General features: G+C 41.4%; 1 protein-coding gene across 1 annotated transcript in view; it reads right to left on the bottom strand.

Moving 5' to 3' along the window:
• PLEKHH1 (pleckstrin homology, MyTH4 and FERM domain containing H1) overlaps positions 1 to 18,357 on the bottom strand; it is a 50,374-nt gene that overhangs the window by 14,639 nt on the left and 17,378 nt on the right. Inside the window, exons 5-18 of the mRNA XM_050898312.1 lie at positions 17,840 to 17,923; positions 16,151 to 16,232; positions 12,382 to 13,388; positions 9,910 to 9,988; positions 9,199 to 9,287; positions 8,504 to 8,654; positions 7,343 to 7,482; positions 6,460 to 6,570; positions 4,861 to 4,947; positions 3,707 to 3,868; positions 2,655 to 2,735; positions 1,490 to 1,669; positions 1,250 to 1,358; positions 194 to 306 (exon numbers count right to left, since the gene is read on the bottom strand). Of these exons, the coding sequence (XP_050754269.1) occupies positions 194 to 306; positions 1,250 to 1,358; positions 1,490 to 1,669; positions 2,655 to 2,735; positions 3,707 to 3,868; positions 4,861 to 4,947; positions 6,460 to 6,570; positions 7,343 to 7,482; positions 8,504 to 8,654; positions 9,199 to 9,287; positions 9,910 to 9,988; positions 12,382 to 13,388; positions 16,151 to 16,232; positions 17,840 to 17,923 (2,475 nt within the window). The remainder of the gene's footprint in view (positions 1 to 193; positions 307 to 1,249; positions 1,359 to 1,489; positions 1,670 to 2,654; positions 2,736 to 3,706; positions 3,869 to 4,860; positions 4,948 to 6,459; positions 6,571 to 7,342; positions 7,483 to 8,503; positions 8,655 to 9,198; positions 9,288 to 9,909; positions 9,989 to 12,381; positions 13,389 to 16,150; positions 16,233 to 17,839; positions 17,924 to 18,357) is intronic.

Below are 18,357 nucleotides of genomic sequence, written 5' to 3'. Positions count from 1 at the left end.
CAAGGAAAAGTTAAACTTCCAGAGAATGAATGGCACTAATATCCAACTGTCCTATTATAATTAAATGATCCAGCAGGCCTGTCTAAAGCAACTAATGGTGACAGTAAATGTGACAAACAACATGACCAAACAATGTTGTTGCCCCAACAACAGAGCAAAATGACTGAAAACCATGCAATGTCCCTTTAAATACCTTAAAAAGTTTCAGAGCTTCAGTCTGCAGAGCCTCCGATGGCAGAGTGGTGAGGGATGTGTGCAACCCATCTTTACTGTAGCACAACATAGGATGTTTCCACAGAGGAGAATCTGAGGTAGCAGATGGGCGAAAACATGCAGTGTCAGAAACAGAAGAAAGATAACAGTGTCCATGTTGAAAAGGAGCCTTGCTGAAATGGCAAAGCACCCGAGGAAGCAGCACTGCACTAGGCCACATTTATCTTTGGTGCCACTTCATTGATTTCAGGAAAGCCTGCCATGAACAAGGTGTCACCAGCAGCATTAGCCATCAGCAGAAAGAAGTATTGCCATCCTCAATCCTGCTATGTCAGAGCTTCTCATCAGCCGGATTCTGGTGAGAAACTACTCAACTGTGTGTTTAAACAAGAGACACAAACTCTGCCAGGGCAGCCGCCTGCAATGGGGGTCTTTGTTAGTGCAAGTCACTATTCAACAGTAAGCAAGGTTCATATACAGGTCTAAGAATAGGTGAGTGTGCAGGAAAAGAGTGTGCATAAGTACAAATGCATGTTAATACACATTTGAGAACATGGTGCATAAACATACATGAATGAGCAAGTATCAAAGATGAGGAGGAACAGACGAGCACGGATGTATGTGTGAGGGTTTATGCATGCAGACAGAGGAACAGATGTGAAGGCAAGCGTGTGTGAGTATTTAGAGGAGAGAGCATGCGTTTGTATGGCCAAGATTCCCAGGAAAGGAAAATCAGGACCAACAATAACAGGAAAAATTAAAGCTCCAGTTCTTTATTTTAATTTGAATTAATGTTACAGACATTTCAGATGCTTTGATAAATGATGTGACAACGTGATGGACTTGTCTAGTTTCACTACAATGCCTGTATCCTCTCTGGAGATGTTACTGTGGAACAGGAGAGAAGGACACTGTATCATATGCTGTTCTACTGAGAATCCCCTTCCCTCACCTTTGGCTGGATTAAAACTGGGAATTGAAATTACCCTTCCCTATGCTTTGCTACCATGGAAAAGAATTTGTGGTTTTTACTTACTAGGGTCTCCCTCTGCGTCCAATAGTTTTCCAATGAGTTGTTCATATGATGTGCCCACTGTGGCATTACTGCTACCAGCTGCTACAGTCAGATGGTACAGCCAGGTATTCTAGGCATAAGGATGAGAACAGTATGGGTCAATTCAGACCCTGTTTTCTACAAACAGGTTCAGTCTGTATGCCCCATTTGTCTGCTGATACCAAAAAGACTCTTGCTCTCCAAAAAGACTGCCTTTTATACCTTCTCCTGTTTAGTGCGGATGAGTAAGTATGTGGGACTCTGGTCCTGTGGGTGAATCACCAGTGTACAGTGGGATGAGAGAAGTCCTCCACCAGTGGCTTCATAATCTTCATCAGAGTCACAGGAACGGTCTACTTCTTCTACTTTGGACTCACGCATAGGCAGATGCCCTAGGGGACACTGTAAGGAAGGGAAGCAAGTTAGATAAGTGTAGCTAGTCTCCCACTATGGACAGGGAACACTGGAAAGAAAACCCAGGTCAAAATGTTAGCAGTTCTGTAAAATGTAAGGAATAAACTACAATTCGGTGTTTAACTAATGTAATTATATAATCTTGCATTTCCATAGAATCTCTTCTCTTTCATCAACTAAAGTACTTACAAACTGTGTTACTACTTTTATTATTTTTCTTGGGAGAATATCTACAGGTCAGAATGATAATATGCAAATAAAAAGATGGTCTTTCCCATAAGGTACTTTTTTCTTCCCATTACACTTGTCAGTTGTGTTTACATCATTGGTTTTGCAAGGCAGGATGTGTTTTCTGATGGTCCGTTGCTCATCTTGAGCCACTGTTTTTCAATCCTGGTCAGACTTTCTGCTTGCTACTGGAAAATAAGTACTTTTAAAGTTACATAAATAGGTAGATTTGGACAAACAGAAGATATCTGCTGTGCTAACTCTGGAGGTCAGTCCCAAGTATGAGTCACAGTATTCCTTGATATTCTAAAACTTGGGGTTTGACATCACTAAGACAAAGTAATGGACCGTTGGGCCAAGCTTCCAGAAATGGAAGCACATTACCCTGATTAAATGACCTCCCTCTTCCCATATAGTTGTTGCTACTCATTTTCATGACAGTATGCAGAATATATCAGCTGCTGTATAAAAGTCTGCTCTACAGGCTTCACAAGACCAAACGGAGAAAGCGAGAAACAAGATATACAGTGATCTGAGAAAAAGCAGTCACTCACCTTTTAAGTCTTTTGTCATTTTAGCTTAGACAGAGAGAGAGAATATTGATTCTCTTTGTGGAGCAGATGCTGTTAGAAGAGTACAATCAAGGAAGAGCTTGAAGCACGAGACACAGAAGCAGTAAAAGGAAAGAAAGCTTCATGAGAAATGGGAAAGGAGGTTTCAGGAACAAAACGGGAAAAGGAATTACCTTATCTTCATGATTTCGATAGTAGTAGAAAGTTTTTCCAATCAGTGCACACCAGACCAGCTTAGAGTGACCATGCTTGACCTGTAGCGAGGACAAAGAAATACATGTTTTTAACATCAGCAGTGTTGCTGGAACAATTTTCTAGTATTTTAACTTTCAATTCAACTCTTCCTTAAAACCTTGCATATATTATTTGTTCTATGCTAATATGAGCTCCTCAAAACATACAGGGCACCACTTCCAAAAGCAGGTAAGTACATCCCACCTAAGTAGATGGGACATAGGTGCTTATGGAAATGGGTCTAAGATTTTGTGAAATATTTTACTCATTCATAACAACCCATCATTTCTGTATCCTGAAACACAATACTAAGAATAACCTTTTTAAGATTATAAAAACAAATCATTTCATCTCAGCCATAAAAGACCAGTCAACATGTAGTCTAGGGAGCTGTTTCCTATTGCAGATGAACAAGCTTCAGATGCAGGTTGTCTTTAGCCATCTTTAGATGCTGACCAGACTTATATTAAAAAATTCACAGTAACCTGCTATGCAAAACTGATCTATGGAAACAGCATAAAGCATAAGAATTTTCAGCCATTGTACTTTGTACTAATGCGCATACAGTCTGTTATGATGGAAATAAATGCTAACCTAGAACCATACAAGCCATTTCTTTGAAACTCTCCTATATCACCAAGTTAAGATCAATTAAATGTGACATTTAACAGCATTTCCTGTTTTTTTTTTTTTACTATGACATGCTGTGAATTCTGTTGAAGAAAAGCATACATAAGCTAGATATTTGTTATTACTTGCTATTTGACAAAGTGAGTATCTCTCAGTAGCCTTGTTTGTCCCATTCCTTATCATTTATACAAGTGTTCCTCTGTCTGAAATACAGAGATCTACTGCCACTTTTCTTTCTTACCCCACTCTTCTAGGGAGTATTAAATTACTAATTTCTTGCTGACATTTACTGTGCAAACCAAGAAGCTGGTACACTGTCAATACTGAGCTACACTGAATAAAGTAAGAAATAGTATTTTACCTTGGTGAGCCAACCTTTCACAGTAGGTTTAGCATCACCATGAGGAACACCAACAGGACTGGTCACTTGCACTCTCAGGATACTCTGTAGGACATGAATCCATTCCTCCAGGATGTTGGGAGAGTCTGCTGTCAGGAAGTAGGTTCTCTTTTCTGTCATGAGCTGGAAGGAAAAGGAGTGAGGAAGTATAAATCTGCACACCTACAAATCTTTTCTTCAGCTGCTGAGTTTCATTATCCCATACAGGGGTTTTTTGGGGGGTTCAGGAGGGATTTTTGGGGGGTAAGAAAAAAGGTGCTAACCCTCAAAGCCCAAGTGAAAGAACTGAAACTCGGATGAATCAAATTCTCATGAGCTCTCTTGCTGTTTCTGTTGGATATTGTGGCTTTGTCTCCTCTCTCATCCTTTCTTGTTTCTCAGTACTGCTGCTAACTTGTCATTTTAAAGGTGACTACACAATTTTTTTTTTTTCCTGCCTTCACTTCGTATTGCATTTTGCCTTCAATAGCTTGTGACTCTGAGAGGAAAGATGCTATAAATTTAATAGTATCGAGCCTTAGCAACTTCAGTTCCATAAGGGCAAAAGGTAGCTCACAGGTCAGGCCACGTGCCTTTCAATCAGAGTATGAGAGCAACTTTAATGCTGCCTTTATAATGAAGTCCTCTAACAATAATGACTTAAAACTGAATCCAGTGATGGGCTAACTTCTAATACTTCGGAAGTCGAATTCTAATAGGAATCCAACACTTCAGATGTTTCTTCAGATCCTCCCGACATGTAAAGTCAGGCTAGAGATCTTGTGAGAGGAGCCCTTCAGAAAGAGGAGATCTGGTTTTAATTGTTAAGAATCACTTCCCCCACAGGTTTCAAGCTCTCAGTCCTAGCTGCAAAAAAGGAAGGTGCTATGGTGTAAAGCAAAACAAAAATAAAGGAGAATGTTTTTCAATTTCAAAAAGCTGTATTTGGGTTACAATTTAGCTCTTTCCCTATTATTTATTAAACTAACTGCCTGGCTTATGCCAGAAAACACCGCTGCCAGATAAAGTTAGCTCATATCAATTGAGACATACAGTACCATTCAGGCTGAAAGAAGTGCTCTCTCACCCAGCCACTGAGTGTGTGGTTATCTGCAGGATGAAAAAGCAGCGCTTACCTGGAATGTTTGGGACCCTTCACCTCTGACAATTTGGCACGAGGAATTCAGCTCCATCTGCCCTTGTGGTTTGCGGATAACGTCACTCTGAGGAAAGAAAAGCAAACAACTTTTTCGGTAGGAAAAAAACCTCAGATGGGTCTTGGAGTACTTAAATACGGCATAATATGCATGTGCAGGTTGGAGTCTGCATTCATGAGGTGGAAAGCACAGCTGAAGGTTGCCAGGTTGAATATGAGACTGCGTGATCCCATTGCAACGATGAAGCAAAAGTCTCCTCAGTAATAGCAGACAATATAACAAGGGTAATGGCGACAAATACTGTCTTATGAAGTTCAGATTGGACATTAGGAAAAACAACCAACCAACCCACCCTTTCTCACTGGGAAGGCAATACAACACCAAACAGCTACCCAGATAGTGGCTGAATTTCCATTGTTGGAAGTTTTCAAGATTCAGCTAGACAAAGCCGTGGGTGGTTGGCTCTACAGCTGGTGACAGTCCCTCTTCAATGTGTCAGCTAGACTACGGTCTTCCAGAAGTCCCTTCCAACCAACAGTCTAAATTCTACATATTTATGAAATTATTTTTTTTATATATAGGTATGTATATAATATATATGTATAATTTGCTTGTGAATTCTGATAGATAAACCTAGTATCAGAAACAAAGATGCATTGTGCCCTAAGGTGTATTTTTGTCTTGTCAGAATATGACAAGAACTGAAAAAATAAAAAAACTGAAAATAAATCTTCTCCATATTCCTGACTTGTAAGCAAAGATGCGTATATACACAGAAATACTGTGTAATTATGCAGGTATGGAGGAAATTGCTGTGTCCAGAAGAAAAAAGTATGGCAGGTGAATGTCCCTAAATATAATTCTCTAATGTAGCTAAGTACAGCAGCATAAGGAAGGCCAACAATAAATGTATTTTATTGTATAAACAAATTTTGAGTGCATACTGCTAGAATTTTTGAAATAACATAACTTCATTTGAAACAGTTGTGAGTTATTAAAAAATATTTGGAAAGGTTTGAATGCACAAACATGCTCTCTCAATATTGTTTCATCGATCATTGTAAGACACCATTTTGCATGAAAGCTTATTTTCAGTTTTACCCTAGTTTTCTAATACTTCCATGTCCATGTGGGAGGGTGAAAAATGAAAGAATCCAGCTTTCTTCCCCCTGAAAATTGTAGTTTCCCTCAGAGCCCCATATACTGACTGATGAGTATGTATCTGTGCCCTCCTGGTATTGTAATTTATTTTTCCTTTATTTTCATCTTAAACATGACCAAAGCTGGGCCATGGTATGCCTTCTGCTTTTCATCATCTCTACAAAGGTAACCAGTATGTGTCAAGCGTCTGTCCTTGTGAACAACCTTTCATCTCCTGGAAACTGCCACCACAAGGAGCTTCTCTGCCTAAGCAGAGACCCATGGTTGAACCTGTGGCTCAAAGCTCTTTGGCAGGACATTTTTGGGGAAGCTTGCCCATGGCTGCCCACTCTGCCAGTGGTATCAGCCTGGAACTAGTTCTGCTGACAGCCTTCCCCTGTGCCTCCACACAGGAATAAATGTGTCTCAGTGACTCACCGGAGACTTGTAGTACATGATTTGTCTGTTTCTTAGAACAAACCATCGTCTCTTCCACATCTTCACCTGGCTGCCCATTTTCAGCAAGTAACCTGATTTCTCCATGGGTTCCTGGAGGGCAAAGAGCAAAGGGGAGAGGAGATTATCTTGCATCCCTCAAAATGCAAATGAAAGAGTGCTGAAATCAAGCTCAGACATTTGCTGCATCTCCATCATCTTCTGCTTTACTCTGCCTGATGTGAGTAGCAGCAATCCAAGGCCAGTGCTCTCTGCTCAACTTGGAGAGAGTCCTAGACTATCTGTGTAGCTGCAAATACCACATTGTGTTGTTTTAGTAAAGGCATCTGAAGATAATTTCCCTGATTGTTTGATGCACTGAAAACTTGCTTGTCTTCCTACCATAGCAGTGATTTTCCAAATAAAAGTGAAGGCTGGCTCTAAGCCATGATTAGACTCCTGTTCCTTGTCTGCTTGATCTCTTACATTCAAGAGTACAGAATTTAATGCTGCTTGTGTTTGAGGTTTTTTTCTAGGCCAAAATATTCTATCCTTTCTCCTTTCTCCCTCTGAATTTCCAAACTTGTTTTGTCATAAGTGTAAGGCCATCATTAAAGTAGAATACAACTACAGGAAACCAGCACAGGTCATCAGGAAAGAATACAGCCCTTGATGTTTATACCTTTATCTAACCATGTAACAGAAATTGCACCTCTTCTGAAGCATCAGATAGTGTCTTTTGATACAAACCAGCTAAACCAACAGCCCAGTCTGTCAGAGCATCACTTTGCAGGGGATAACTCAATATATTGTAGTTATGCTTTTTCTCTTTCAAGGCCAAGGCTCTGTTTGCATCCCTTCACAACTGTGAGGTAGCAAGACTTACAGTGCAGATTCCACCATCAGTGGAATAGGAAGATGTTCGCTGTAGCTTATGTTCTGGCTCTGAATAGTCACCATCCAAGGAGTAGGCATCAGGAGGGATGGCATAGTCACTCTCGGAGCTCAGTGAGGACATAGATACACCTGTTCAAGATAAGGGAAAGAAGCAGAATCATGGCTTGACAGAAGCATGCACTGAATGCTGCACACTCTGAAAAAGTTTGAGGTTACCATTAAGACTTTTTTGTTCAAGAAGAACAAATCAGTTCAGACTTTGGAAACTCAAACCCCAGTAACCAAACTTCTGAGACTTTGTTTTTTCCCCTAGGAATACAAGTAGTGAGAGTGAGTTTTGTATACTGACAGTGGAATAAATTTGTTGCTGAATGAATAGAGATTAAAAAAAATACTACCCCCCCCCCCCCCCAAAACCCCAAAACCAACAGACTTCTTATCTAAAGCACAGGCATGCTATTTTCAGCTTGGAAACATCCATTATAAAGCTTCAAGCCCCTCTCATTCAAACTAAAGAAAAGGTCCCTCACCAGCAATGGGGCTTTGCTTTCCGTGAATCTTCCACTAGTGGTCCATGGCAATGCACAGACACATCAGCCAATGCATCACAAGAGTTAAGACTACATGAAATGGGATTCTGTTTTATTGACTACCAATTGTAATGAAAATTCCACTCAAGGATCCAGTTTAACCTTCCCAGCAGTCAAGAAAAATTGTCCTAGCCAGGACCCAAATTACCTGATGCCTCTCAAAGATAGGAAAGATTTGCTTACTGGTCAAGAAATTATCAGCCAGCGACAGAGACAAAAAACATTTTCTTTGATGTGTCAGTAGTAGCTTGCTTACAAGGAGAAGTCACAAAAAAGGTATGGATGGCTTCACTGGATATGTGATGAATTTGGGAGATCAATCCTTCCCACAATCTTAGCTTAGCAATTGCCTGGATGGAAGTCTACCAGCAGTAAAAACCCATCTAAGAGGACAGGTTTCTATTGAGTAGCTGTTGATGTCTGCACACATTCTGGGAGAACTCCTTATTAGCATCACCAAGGCTGAGCATTTGCCTGTCACTGATGATGCTGTTCAGGACATCTTGCCTCACCCGTGAGGACAGAGTTCACGCTGCTCAGTAGCAATACTCCCACTTTACCTCTCTTCACTGCACGAGGGCTGCCTGGCATGCTAGCTTTCCTGTTCTCAGATCCAGCAGTAGAAGTCCTGAAGCTGGCATGGGAGCCACAGTCATCATCAGAGCCTGAAGACTCATCTAAGAAAGGCACGTTGCTGATCTGTGTGGCTTTCTGGAAAACAGACCTGTATGGTAAGCATGTGAGGGAAGAGTTTCCCCAGGACAATCCCTGCTCAGTGAGACAGAGCAATCAACGCAGGCCCTTCGTTTTCACACTGCCTTGCCCACTACTGTCCCAGGGCTCCTCATTTCCTCCCTTTCTAGTCTGAGAACTTCCAAGCTGGACTCTCGAGTCTGATCTGTTTGGGTCTCCTCTGGTTACACCCTCCTACTGTTCCACAAGTCCTGTGCTTGCCCATAAGCTCTCAAGAGCCCTCTTCCATTTCATTCTCTAGGCTACACCCACTATTACTCTTAGGTTTCTACAGCCCCATAGTGCACACTGCAGCTTCCTGGATCAAAACTTCCTGCAATGTTCTGTATTCCTAAATACATTTATCATCTGCCACTCCTTCTGCATTCTTTTGGTGTCCAGTACTTCCTGGCATTCTCTGATTTTCTTTTCTTCACTGCACAGCTTCATCCCGTTCTCTCTCAAATTACTAGCAGCCCTGAATCATGCTTTTAATAACAGGAAAAGTGAGGTAACTTCTTACCCCCTTCAGCGTAGTGTAGACTGGCACTGTGATGTTTCTGTAGATGAGACAGGTAAATGGCCCAGAAGTTGAACACGAGAAATTGGAAACTGGGAAAATTCAGAGAGAGAGCAAATAATACAAACTGGTGAAAAGGGGGAGGTTTTAATGGAGAGGTACATGTATGCATGTAAGAACTTATGTAGGCTCTTGGAACATCAAATAATGGGGGACTGCCATCCTGGACAGTTTGGCCTCAGAAAGGCCAGTGGATGTGTTGCTAATTACACACAGCTCCCAGAGACAGCCGCAATGCTCCCTTCGTTTAGCCTGTAAGATATCTTACCCACCCTGTGCTCCCCACAGTACAATGGCAATCCGGTGCACCATGTCCAAACAGGTAAAAGCCGTAACAGGCAAAGGTGATGGTGAATCATAAGACTAAAAGCAGGCCACATACATGCAAAGGCAGAACAGTGTCAGCAAAAGCGATGAAGGAGATAATGGAGTCCCTGAAGATGTCACTAAATGTAGGGCCTCAAACAGCCCAGCACCAACCATCCCTGAGATGAGATGTATCCTCCTCCCCTCCTTTCTTTATCATGGCTATCTACAAAATCAAATTTACTTTGAAAACAGGCAAGAAAATGAAGAAATGTGAATAGCCAGAAGCTCAGGTCCCACACTGTCACTGTAAACTCCCTCTAAGGATGGATCTTGTCTAGAACTTACAGCAGCTGGAAGTATCATTCACCATGGCCACTTCAGACAACCTCATGCCAGACTTGGCCACAGCATAGATTCGACTCTCCTGGAACAATAATACCATTAACAGCATGGTCAGACAAAAACATGATTCCTGCAAAAAGAAATGCTCGTGTCATAGAATCACACCACAATCACACCTTTGGGCAGGAAGGAGGGGCCCTCTAAAAGATTGCTCTATTCCACCAGATGTTGCATGAATGACCATTAGTGGAGATGTGCATCTGTTTGTGATTCCCTGAATCACAACAGACTTGGCTTATAAATGCTACAGAGATGATATCCACAGACTGAAACACCTGCATGCAATTATCAATAAATTACTATATCCCAACTTGGAAAAAGCCATTTTTTCCACTATATGAACAACGCATGAAAATGAATCAAGAACAGCCCTAAGACAGAACAATTTATTGAGTCACCACCTGCAAAGGATTCCCATTCTCTGATAAGGGAATGAAAGAAATGCTTGGAATGATCTTGATAAGCCTATGTCTCAGTTATGTTATAACTTGGAGCTTTCAGTTCAAAGGATCTCCAAGTGTTTCACAAACTGATAAAAATTCCACAGGGGGAACCCAAACCTGTAACTGAATGCAATGTTATGACTGTTATGACTAAGACATCAACCAGTCTAAAATGGATAAAAATCAAAGCTAGGAATCCTCTTGCTGCTCCTTAAAGCATACAACCAATCACTATCAGATAACACACATAATACACATACATGAAAGTGCCTAAGACTGCAAAGTCAAGTACACCAAAAAAAAAAAGACAGTATTTTTTTGTATGTATATGCATTGTGATTCAGTCTCCAATGAAATAGTATGTGCATTTTTTTTCCCCCAGACACTTCCTATTCAGGACGCATAATGGACATTTCTTACTGATTAAGCTGCTACTTAATATTCTATTAATGCTATAGTGTTTGATATACTTAATTTGCCCTACTTGGATATGCTTACTTGACTCTGGTCTGAAGACAAAAATAAGGGATTTCTCGTGTGATGTTCCTGAGTATAATACTGCAATGCTTCATAAACATTAATAAAAAATTTTACGAAAACCCTGGGAGGGACATTGATGGGTGCTATCACTATTTTCCAGAAGAGGAACTCAGACATAGGCTCTGTGAAGTATCCAATATCTTTGGAGTACCCATTTCCAGATGTCCAAGACCTGATTTTTTGAGAATTTAGCATCATGTAACATTGTTTGTAGTGAAAACAACTGAATACAGTTGCAGCACAGAAGTGTTCAGCGCTTCTCTAATCAAATTTACTTGCCAAACTCAAGTTAGACATTCAGAAGGTGTGTGTGGAGCTGATGTTCACCTGTGAAAAATTTAGCTTAAGGGACTAGAAGAACCTTACATGGAAACTCTAGATCAGAGAAAGAAATAGTGGCCAATCTCTGAGACATATTTCCCTTCTTCCAAGTGAGTACACTGTTCATGACACCTTTCTGACTTCTGCAGCAGATAAAACAGACATCTTGAAAACTGCAGTTTCTTTTACTACACTATCCAGCTTCATCCCCAGCACAGTTCCCTATTATGGACTGAATAAAAAGAGATTCCTTTGGAAAAAACAGCTGTGATTATACTGGAGTTTAAATTCGTATCATAAAGGACACAGCCAGAGATCAAAAATAATGTTAAGTTTTCATAGAAAAAATATTATAAAACATGAGGATTAACAATGAGTGCTTGACTTTACACCTTCAATAAACCACTTGTTTGCCTATGCCTTTAAAAAAGCAAATTGAAAATAATGGAATTATCTCTTTTGATACTATATTGATTTCCGCCAAGGTTATCAGTTAGATTGACACATTAGCAAACAATCCAACCATCTAACTAACAAGTAACTGAAAGTGATAATAACAGACTTCTCTCTCACGTGAAGTAAGCAATAGGACACGTATATTCACTTTACCAATGCTTTTCACAAAATTTTCCTGATAGCAAAAGGATACCATGAGATAGGAATGCTGAGATCTAATCCATGTATCTATTCTAGTATTCACAGCTTTTTCTGACTCTGAAACTATCTGGTCTGGTCCATTCACTTGCATTTATGACTCACTTTTCCATCTTAAACACAGGACAACAGAACTAAGGATTAACTTTTGATGACCCGTAAGGATAAACCACAATGCAGCACCTCTTGACTTTCACTTTTATTCCTATGTTTCTTGAGTACTATTTTCTTCCATGGATTTTTTTTTTTCCCCCTCCTTATAAAGAGAAAAGAAGAAAAAATCGTCAGTGGAACCAGCATGTCCCATGATCTGGAACTGTCACACTAGGTGGTTCAGAAACGTGACTGATGTCCACAGGAAACAATTGCTTGAGACCAAGAGCTGTTGTAGCCTAACTACTGGGCACTACTCAAAGATAAGCAGCACTTCTCATACTGTTGTCCTTGCATTTCTTACCCACGATGGGAATCTGTGCAGCGGTGGTGTGGGAGGTTTACCTCCTGGGTCAAGTACACCAGCCTCAGAACTCACAGCTTCTCTTTGTTCTGTAGATAAGTGGTTGATTTCCTCACACGCTCCAGCTTCTTCCCCAACCAGGCCACGTTCTGTCTCCATCTTCTCCAGTACCCCATCACCGTCAATGTCTGTCTCCTTCACCTGCCCATGGCAGACTGGAGAGTCTGTTATGGGCTGGAAGGTGCTAGCCTTTAAGCTCATTACACGATCAAAAGAATTAGCCCCTGGCTGTGGTTGGCTGTAATGTCTCTTGGCTAGTTGGATACTGTCTCTTGGTGTATTGGGAGTTCGTATTTTTGGAAAGGTCATACTACTGCCAAGGCCGCATTCCCTGCCTGGACAGAAGGAATGTGCTGCAACAGCTGATGTTGACACAACCAGGGGTGGCTCAGCAGTTTGGAGACGGCCCTCAAGCATGCTCATTATTTCTCCTGAGGAAGAGGAGTCCAGCTGGTGGGAGTGGAACCTGGCACTCAGATCAGAGAAGTGGGTGCTGTCCAAAGCCACTTGTTGCAAGGTGCTCACAGCGCTATGGTTTCCTTCCAAAGATGATTGGAAAGTGAAAGCCTCAAGGATTCTTTTGGCCTCAGCTGGAGGCTCCAGTGATGTGGGATCAGAGCACTCTAACCTGTGTTCAGAACTTATGGCTGGGAACACATCTTTCGCTGTGGAGAGATTCCAGCTTGATGGGTCAGACATGAGCTTCAGAGTACTCTGGGAAAGCAGAGATTTATCCTCTCCATCCTCAGTAAAGGTGTTATTGGCAAGGACTATGTTTGCTGTAGAGAGGACACGTTTAGTAGGTCCTGTCTGACACACCCGTCTGAAACCAGGTGCAAGGAGCACAGATTTCTGGTCTATCTTCTCAGCAAGAGAGGCCTGTGATGCTCTGGGCTTCAGAGAATTACAGCTCCAAAGAGATTCAAAGGGAGGAATGCCAGTCACATCTACAATGGAGGAGAACATATGGTTAGAGCATTCAAATGCTTTACTGTCTAAAATGTTACTTGCTAGTGTAAGTTGTTCATGTCGGTCGTATTTTGATAGCACCCTGGCCTGGTTAGGACTATACAGAATGGAACGGAGATGGCTGGGCACAGCTATAACAAGTGCTACATATTTATAATTGGGAATAGTACAGAAAAGATAAATAGGAAATGATTAATCACTGTTTCTTACAAACGTGGAATTAAGGGGTGCCTAATGAAATTATCAGGCAGTGCGTTTGAAATTTACAGAGGAAGGAATTTTTTTCAGACAAAGAAAGAAATAGAATGCTGCAGTGTCCAAAAGATAGACCAGAAAAAGTAATTTATCAGTGGTACAAATAACAGTTTAGACAGAAGTTCTGGCCTAGGAACTTCCTAAAACACTGACAGCAGAAGCTGGAAGGTTACATGGAGACAAGGACAGCTCTACTGGCAACATTTTCTACACTCTTTCCTGAAACAGCCACAGGCAACCAGGAGACAGGATACTGGCCTCGGCAAGCTTTCAGTCTAAACTCAATATAGCAGTTTTTACTCTTACCTATCCACGATTATGTCTCTTCTCTTAAAACAGCCATGAGAAGGAAGTGCGCCTATCCACACAATACTTTGTCAAAAACCGTTTAAGTGTCCAGAACACTGCTTAGCGTGGCTTTTGACTTCAATGGACCTAAAGTGATTTAAGCCATTAAATAAGCTGGTATGGTTCCTCCCATTCCGAGGGGCTAGATGAGGCTTCCAGCATATGTATGGAGACCTTCTTAACCCTCACACCAATCAGTGAGGTTACTCTCTTTTTCAAGAATTTCCCTAGAGCTTTTTGCTATCCTTTTCTGCTATGTGACCCAAGCAGTGTTTTTTGTCAGCCAGTTTTATAACAGTTACTTAGATGTTTTTGCTGTAAAAGCTTCCTTTTCTTTGTTTATTTTTTCTCTGCCCCTTCAGTTGCTATATTAGCAGATGACACAAAAGATAGACCCTAGATTGCCTCCATTGTTCCTTGTCTATTTAGTACCTATACTTTATAATTCTTCTACTTTCTTCCTTTCCATAATTACTACATTTAAAGACTATCTCAGTTCTACAGGTTCTGCTGAATAGCAGCTTTAGGGTATGAGAACGTGTGGATAAAACTTGGAGTGGCAGAGGATTTTACGTCACTTTATGATTTTGATTGACCTTGGCATTTATATATTGCCTGACTGAAAAGAGTCATAAGATGCTTTGGAAATTGCATAAATACGGGCGAGTGTGACTCTGCACAGCTATCACTGAAAATGCTGCCTGAACATCAAACTCTACAGGCATTGCTTAACCACTAATGGGATTTACAAGGAAGTAGAAACAAACTGAAGACACAAAGTAACAGAGGGAAGGGCAAACAGCAGAATAAATCACTGTTGATTGTGGAGAGGATGAAACCAGCTCTTGGAAAAACAGCTGAGAAAAAGACAACCATGAGAGCCTGACCTTGGCACTTGAGTCACAAGGAACTGAATGCTAACAAAGCTATTCCTAACACATAACGCTGGCGCACACAAATCCTGGCACACATTTTCCCCTGCCCCTGAGGTAAATCATTAGTGTAGACTGAAAAGAGGCCATTCATTTTAAATATTATTGGTATTTTTACAGCTTCCTAGATGTGACAGGAGATGAAACAGAGGAAGCTGTTACTATTAGCATGGCAAGCAAGAAGAGATTTGTCTCTCTGCAGAGGCCTCTGAATTCAGCCTGGCACAGTGAGACTAGTGGGGGATAGGAGGAGAGGACAGAGCTGTTTACTGCCCAGAGAGCTGGGATCCAGGGAACACTTAATACCAGATTATTAACGCAGCTTACCAGCCATTCTCTTTTTGTAAGCAGCCAGAGGGGATGAGAAAAACCCAGTCATAAAGCATTTAGCTAGAAATGTGGTGGGATTTAGAAGGAATTTTGCCCTATTCCCTTGCTGTGGAGTGATAGGAATGCCAGAAAGACTTCTGCAGGAAAGAAATGCCCTCTGCCTGCATCCCCAGTGAAGTTCTGGAAACTAGCTCATCTTACTGTGACCAAAGCAAGCTCATTAAAAAAAACCAGGAAGAAAATGGTTGAGAGAATTTCCTCTTCAAAATGTGTTGCAATGAAAGGTGCTGATTTCAAGCCCTGGAGACCAAAGTTCTCCATCTATCCACCAAACAAGAACTGCAAAAGCACAAGCACCATAAGCAGCTTTCTCCAACCCAACCTGATAGCACAGAGGAACCCAGCTTCTAAAGGCAGACCAGACAGCTGCTGCCTTGGCCCATTCAGTCCTCAGTTACTCAACTAACATGCCAGCAGAGGTTCTGTGGGGATGAAGATAATTTGCATGTGAAGGTAAAGTGAAATACCTCAGGGACTTCTACCCTGCACCACTGAAGTGAACGGAGAGTTTTGCTATGTATTTCAATGATTGCTTCCAATTCAGGAGCTCAGTGGCTTATTTTAATGGCAAAAGCAGACTCCGAAAAAAGGGGTCTGTGTTCAATTGCTGGTGGGAAACCAATTAAGACTTTTTAAAGCAGGTAAGCAATGTTATTCCCATCTTAAAAATGGACCCACTGAGGAACAGAGTAATTCTACTGCTTGTTCACTGTCACAAGTGCTAATTTCTGACAAAGTTAAGAATACAACCCAGGGATGCTGACTTCCACTCTTGTGGTGGTTACTAGGCTACAATGCCAGGTGAACACATTTACCTTGCAATGTATCCTGAAGGGCTTCAATTTGCTCCGTCAGCCTCTGATTACAGTTTTTCAGGTGGTAATTTTCTAGCTCAAGCTATGAAACAACAATAATAAAAACTGAAAAATAATGCAAAACTGTGTGTGCGTGTGTTCCACTATATAGAACATGTCTTCATCTTTATTACATTCAAGTGTCTTAACAGGAAAAGGAAAAAAGAACAGGCGAGTCTACCAGTCACCTTGAAATCCTTCTACTCAGCAGCTCTACTGGACAACCCACTTAAACACTTTGCTGTGCTTTCTCAAATAGCCTCTGTATATACTATCCACACTTCTCAAGTAGGTCTTTTAATTTCCTTCCCTGCTATTGTTTATCATTTATTTCTGTTCCAGAAACAACTGTCATGAAAGAGACAATCAAAAAACTATTACCCAGGAGGAGCATTTTTCCCCTCTTACCCTGTATGTGGTAAAAGGAGATCCCCCAGATCCAGGGGACCAAAGGGGAAAAAAGCCCCAAGATTAAGGGTGCATTTACATTTGCAATAAGTGCACAAGTGATTCTTTGCAAATTTGCCTTACGTCTTTGCAAATTTGCCTTACGTCTTTGCTCGAAGTGTCTCAGCATACATTCTTAAACGCAGCAGTGATGCGCCCAAAGAGGCTTCACTCTTGACGGAATCAAAGGTGAAATTGCATCCATGGTGCTGTCTAGAGTAACCCATTTGCAACACAGATGCAAAGTCCTTCAGTTGACAGTGGTCCACTTGTGCATGGTATGGACCTAGAATCAGCATCTGGCACAAACTTCATTGCCAGTAGAGACACAATGTGCATGTATGGTCCTGGATTCACAGCAGGTCACACCAAGTCAACCCCTGTGCTTCCTCCTTTGTGCTGCACCAGTCAGTAATGTAGATGCACCTTAAGTTATCTCATACATGAAAATGAAAGAGAAGCAGCACAGCAGGTCGGTGAATTATCTAGGCAATCTAATGAGACTACAAAGTCACATCATAACACAATTAGTGCCCACAAAGACTGCTTCTTCCAACTCCAACAAATTCTCTTTCTGGCATAGACTGGGAAACCTATGGCTTTAACTTGGAATAAACGGGAAAGATCAGATAGCCCCACTCCCAGTTGTAAACTATTACTGCATCTTTAAAACTCCATGCTGACCCATTGCTATCTCAGTTTTTCTAGAGGGTATTGAATTAGGCCCAGATAGAGGCATAAGTCCACAGGATGGATAAGAAGGAGAGGTTAGACATGAGAAAATGCTGGGCAGTAGGAAAACAGCATTAGTCAGAGACGGCAAATTAAGGAAGAGCAAAGGACATGTGTTTGTCACAGCTGCTTTGTCAGAAAAAGAAACAGAAACTGCACCCAGAGAAAAAAACGGAGAAGAGGAAAGCTAGTGAAAGCCACTTGGGACCAGTAAATCTTCTTCAGAGACTGCTTTCAGGCATTAGTGACTTCACAATCATTTCTAGTTTGCCCAAAGCAGTCAAGTGCCCTCAGTAAGAGGGACGACCCTAGCTCTGCAACTGAGTGTGTGTAGGGCCAAACAAGCACAAAGCCTCTGTGGCAGATTGACTGTCTGTCCTCAGACTATTGTCCTACATAGGAGCCCACTGGCAGTGCAGCCACTGTACCTACTGGTAGGCCTTGAAACCTGGCAGCAAGCTAAAGACTCACCTCTCTCAGCTTAAATGTTACCCACTCTTTGATCTTGGCAGCTTTCTCTTGAACAATTTTGGCTTCCTCAGTCCTCAACTGTTTCTGTGCCAAAAAAAGATGAGATATATTAGGCGAGTACAACTAACTGTTCTCAGTAAGTTACTGCATCAGGAGTGACTTAAACATTAAATCTTACATCTGGAATGGGAGTGTCAAGACTGCTATTTGGATAACATTATTTAGCTGGCCTCTGAAAAAAATCAAGCTCTAAGTTGTCTTACATGGTCCCTGGAGTCAAATTCAGAGGGTTGTTTCAAGAGTTTGTTGTGGAATAGCAAAATCCAGCTCAGGTAATGATTGCCCACCTACCACAGTTTCTTTTGAGTACAGTCTGCAACTTTTCCTGTTTTAGATGGTTTTGCAATGTTGCTGTTTGCTGTTGAGCATCTGTAGTGTTCCCCCAGCCTACACACACACACATTGTTGGCTGAAGTTAATAAGAATTAAGCAGTGCCTTTAAGTGATTTATAAAACAC

The sequence above is a fragment of the Gymnogyps californianus genome, chromosome 5 (assembly GCF_018139145.2).
Source record: "Gymnogyps californianus isolate 813 chromosome 5, ASM1813914v2, whole genome shotgun sequence".
Taxonomy (NCBI): Eukaryota; Metazoa; Chordata; class Aves; order Accipitriformes; family Cathartidae; genus Gymnogyps; species Gymnogyps californianus.
Note: the sequence above shows the minus strand (reverse complement) of the source record. Positions and strands in the feature narration are given on the sequence as shown.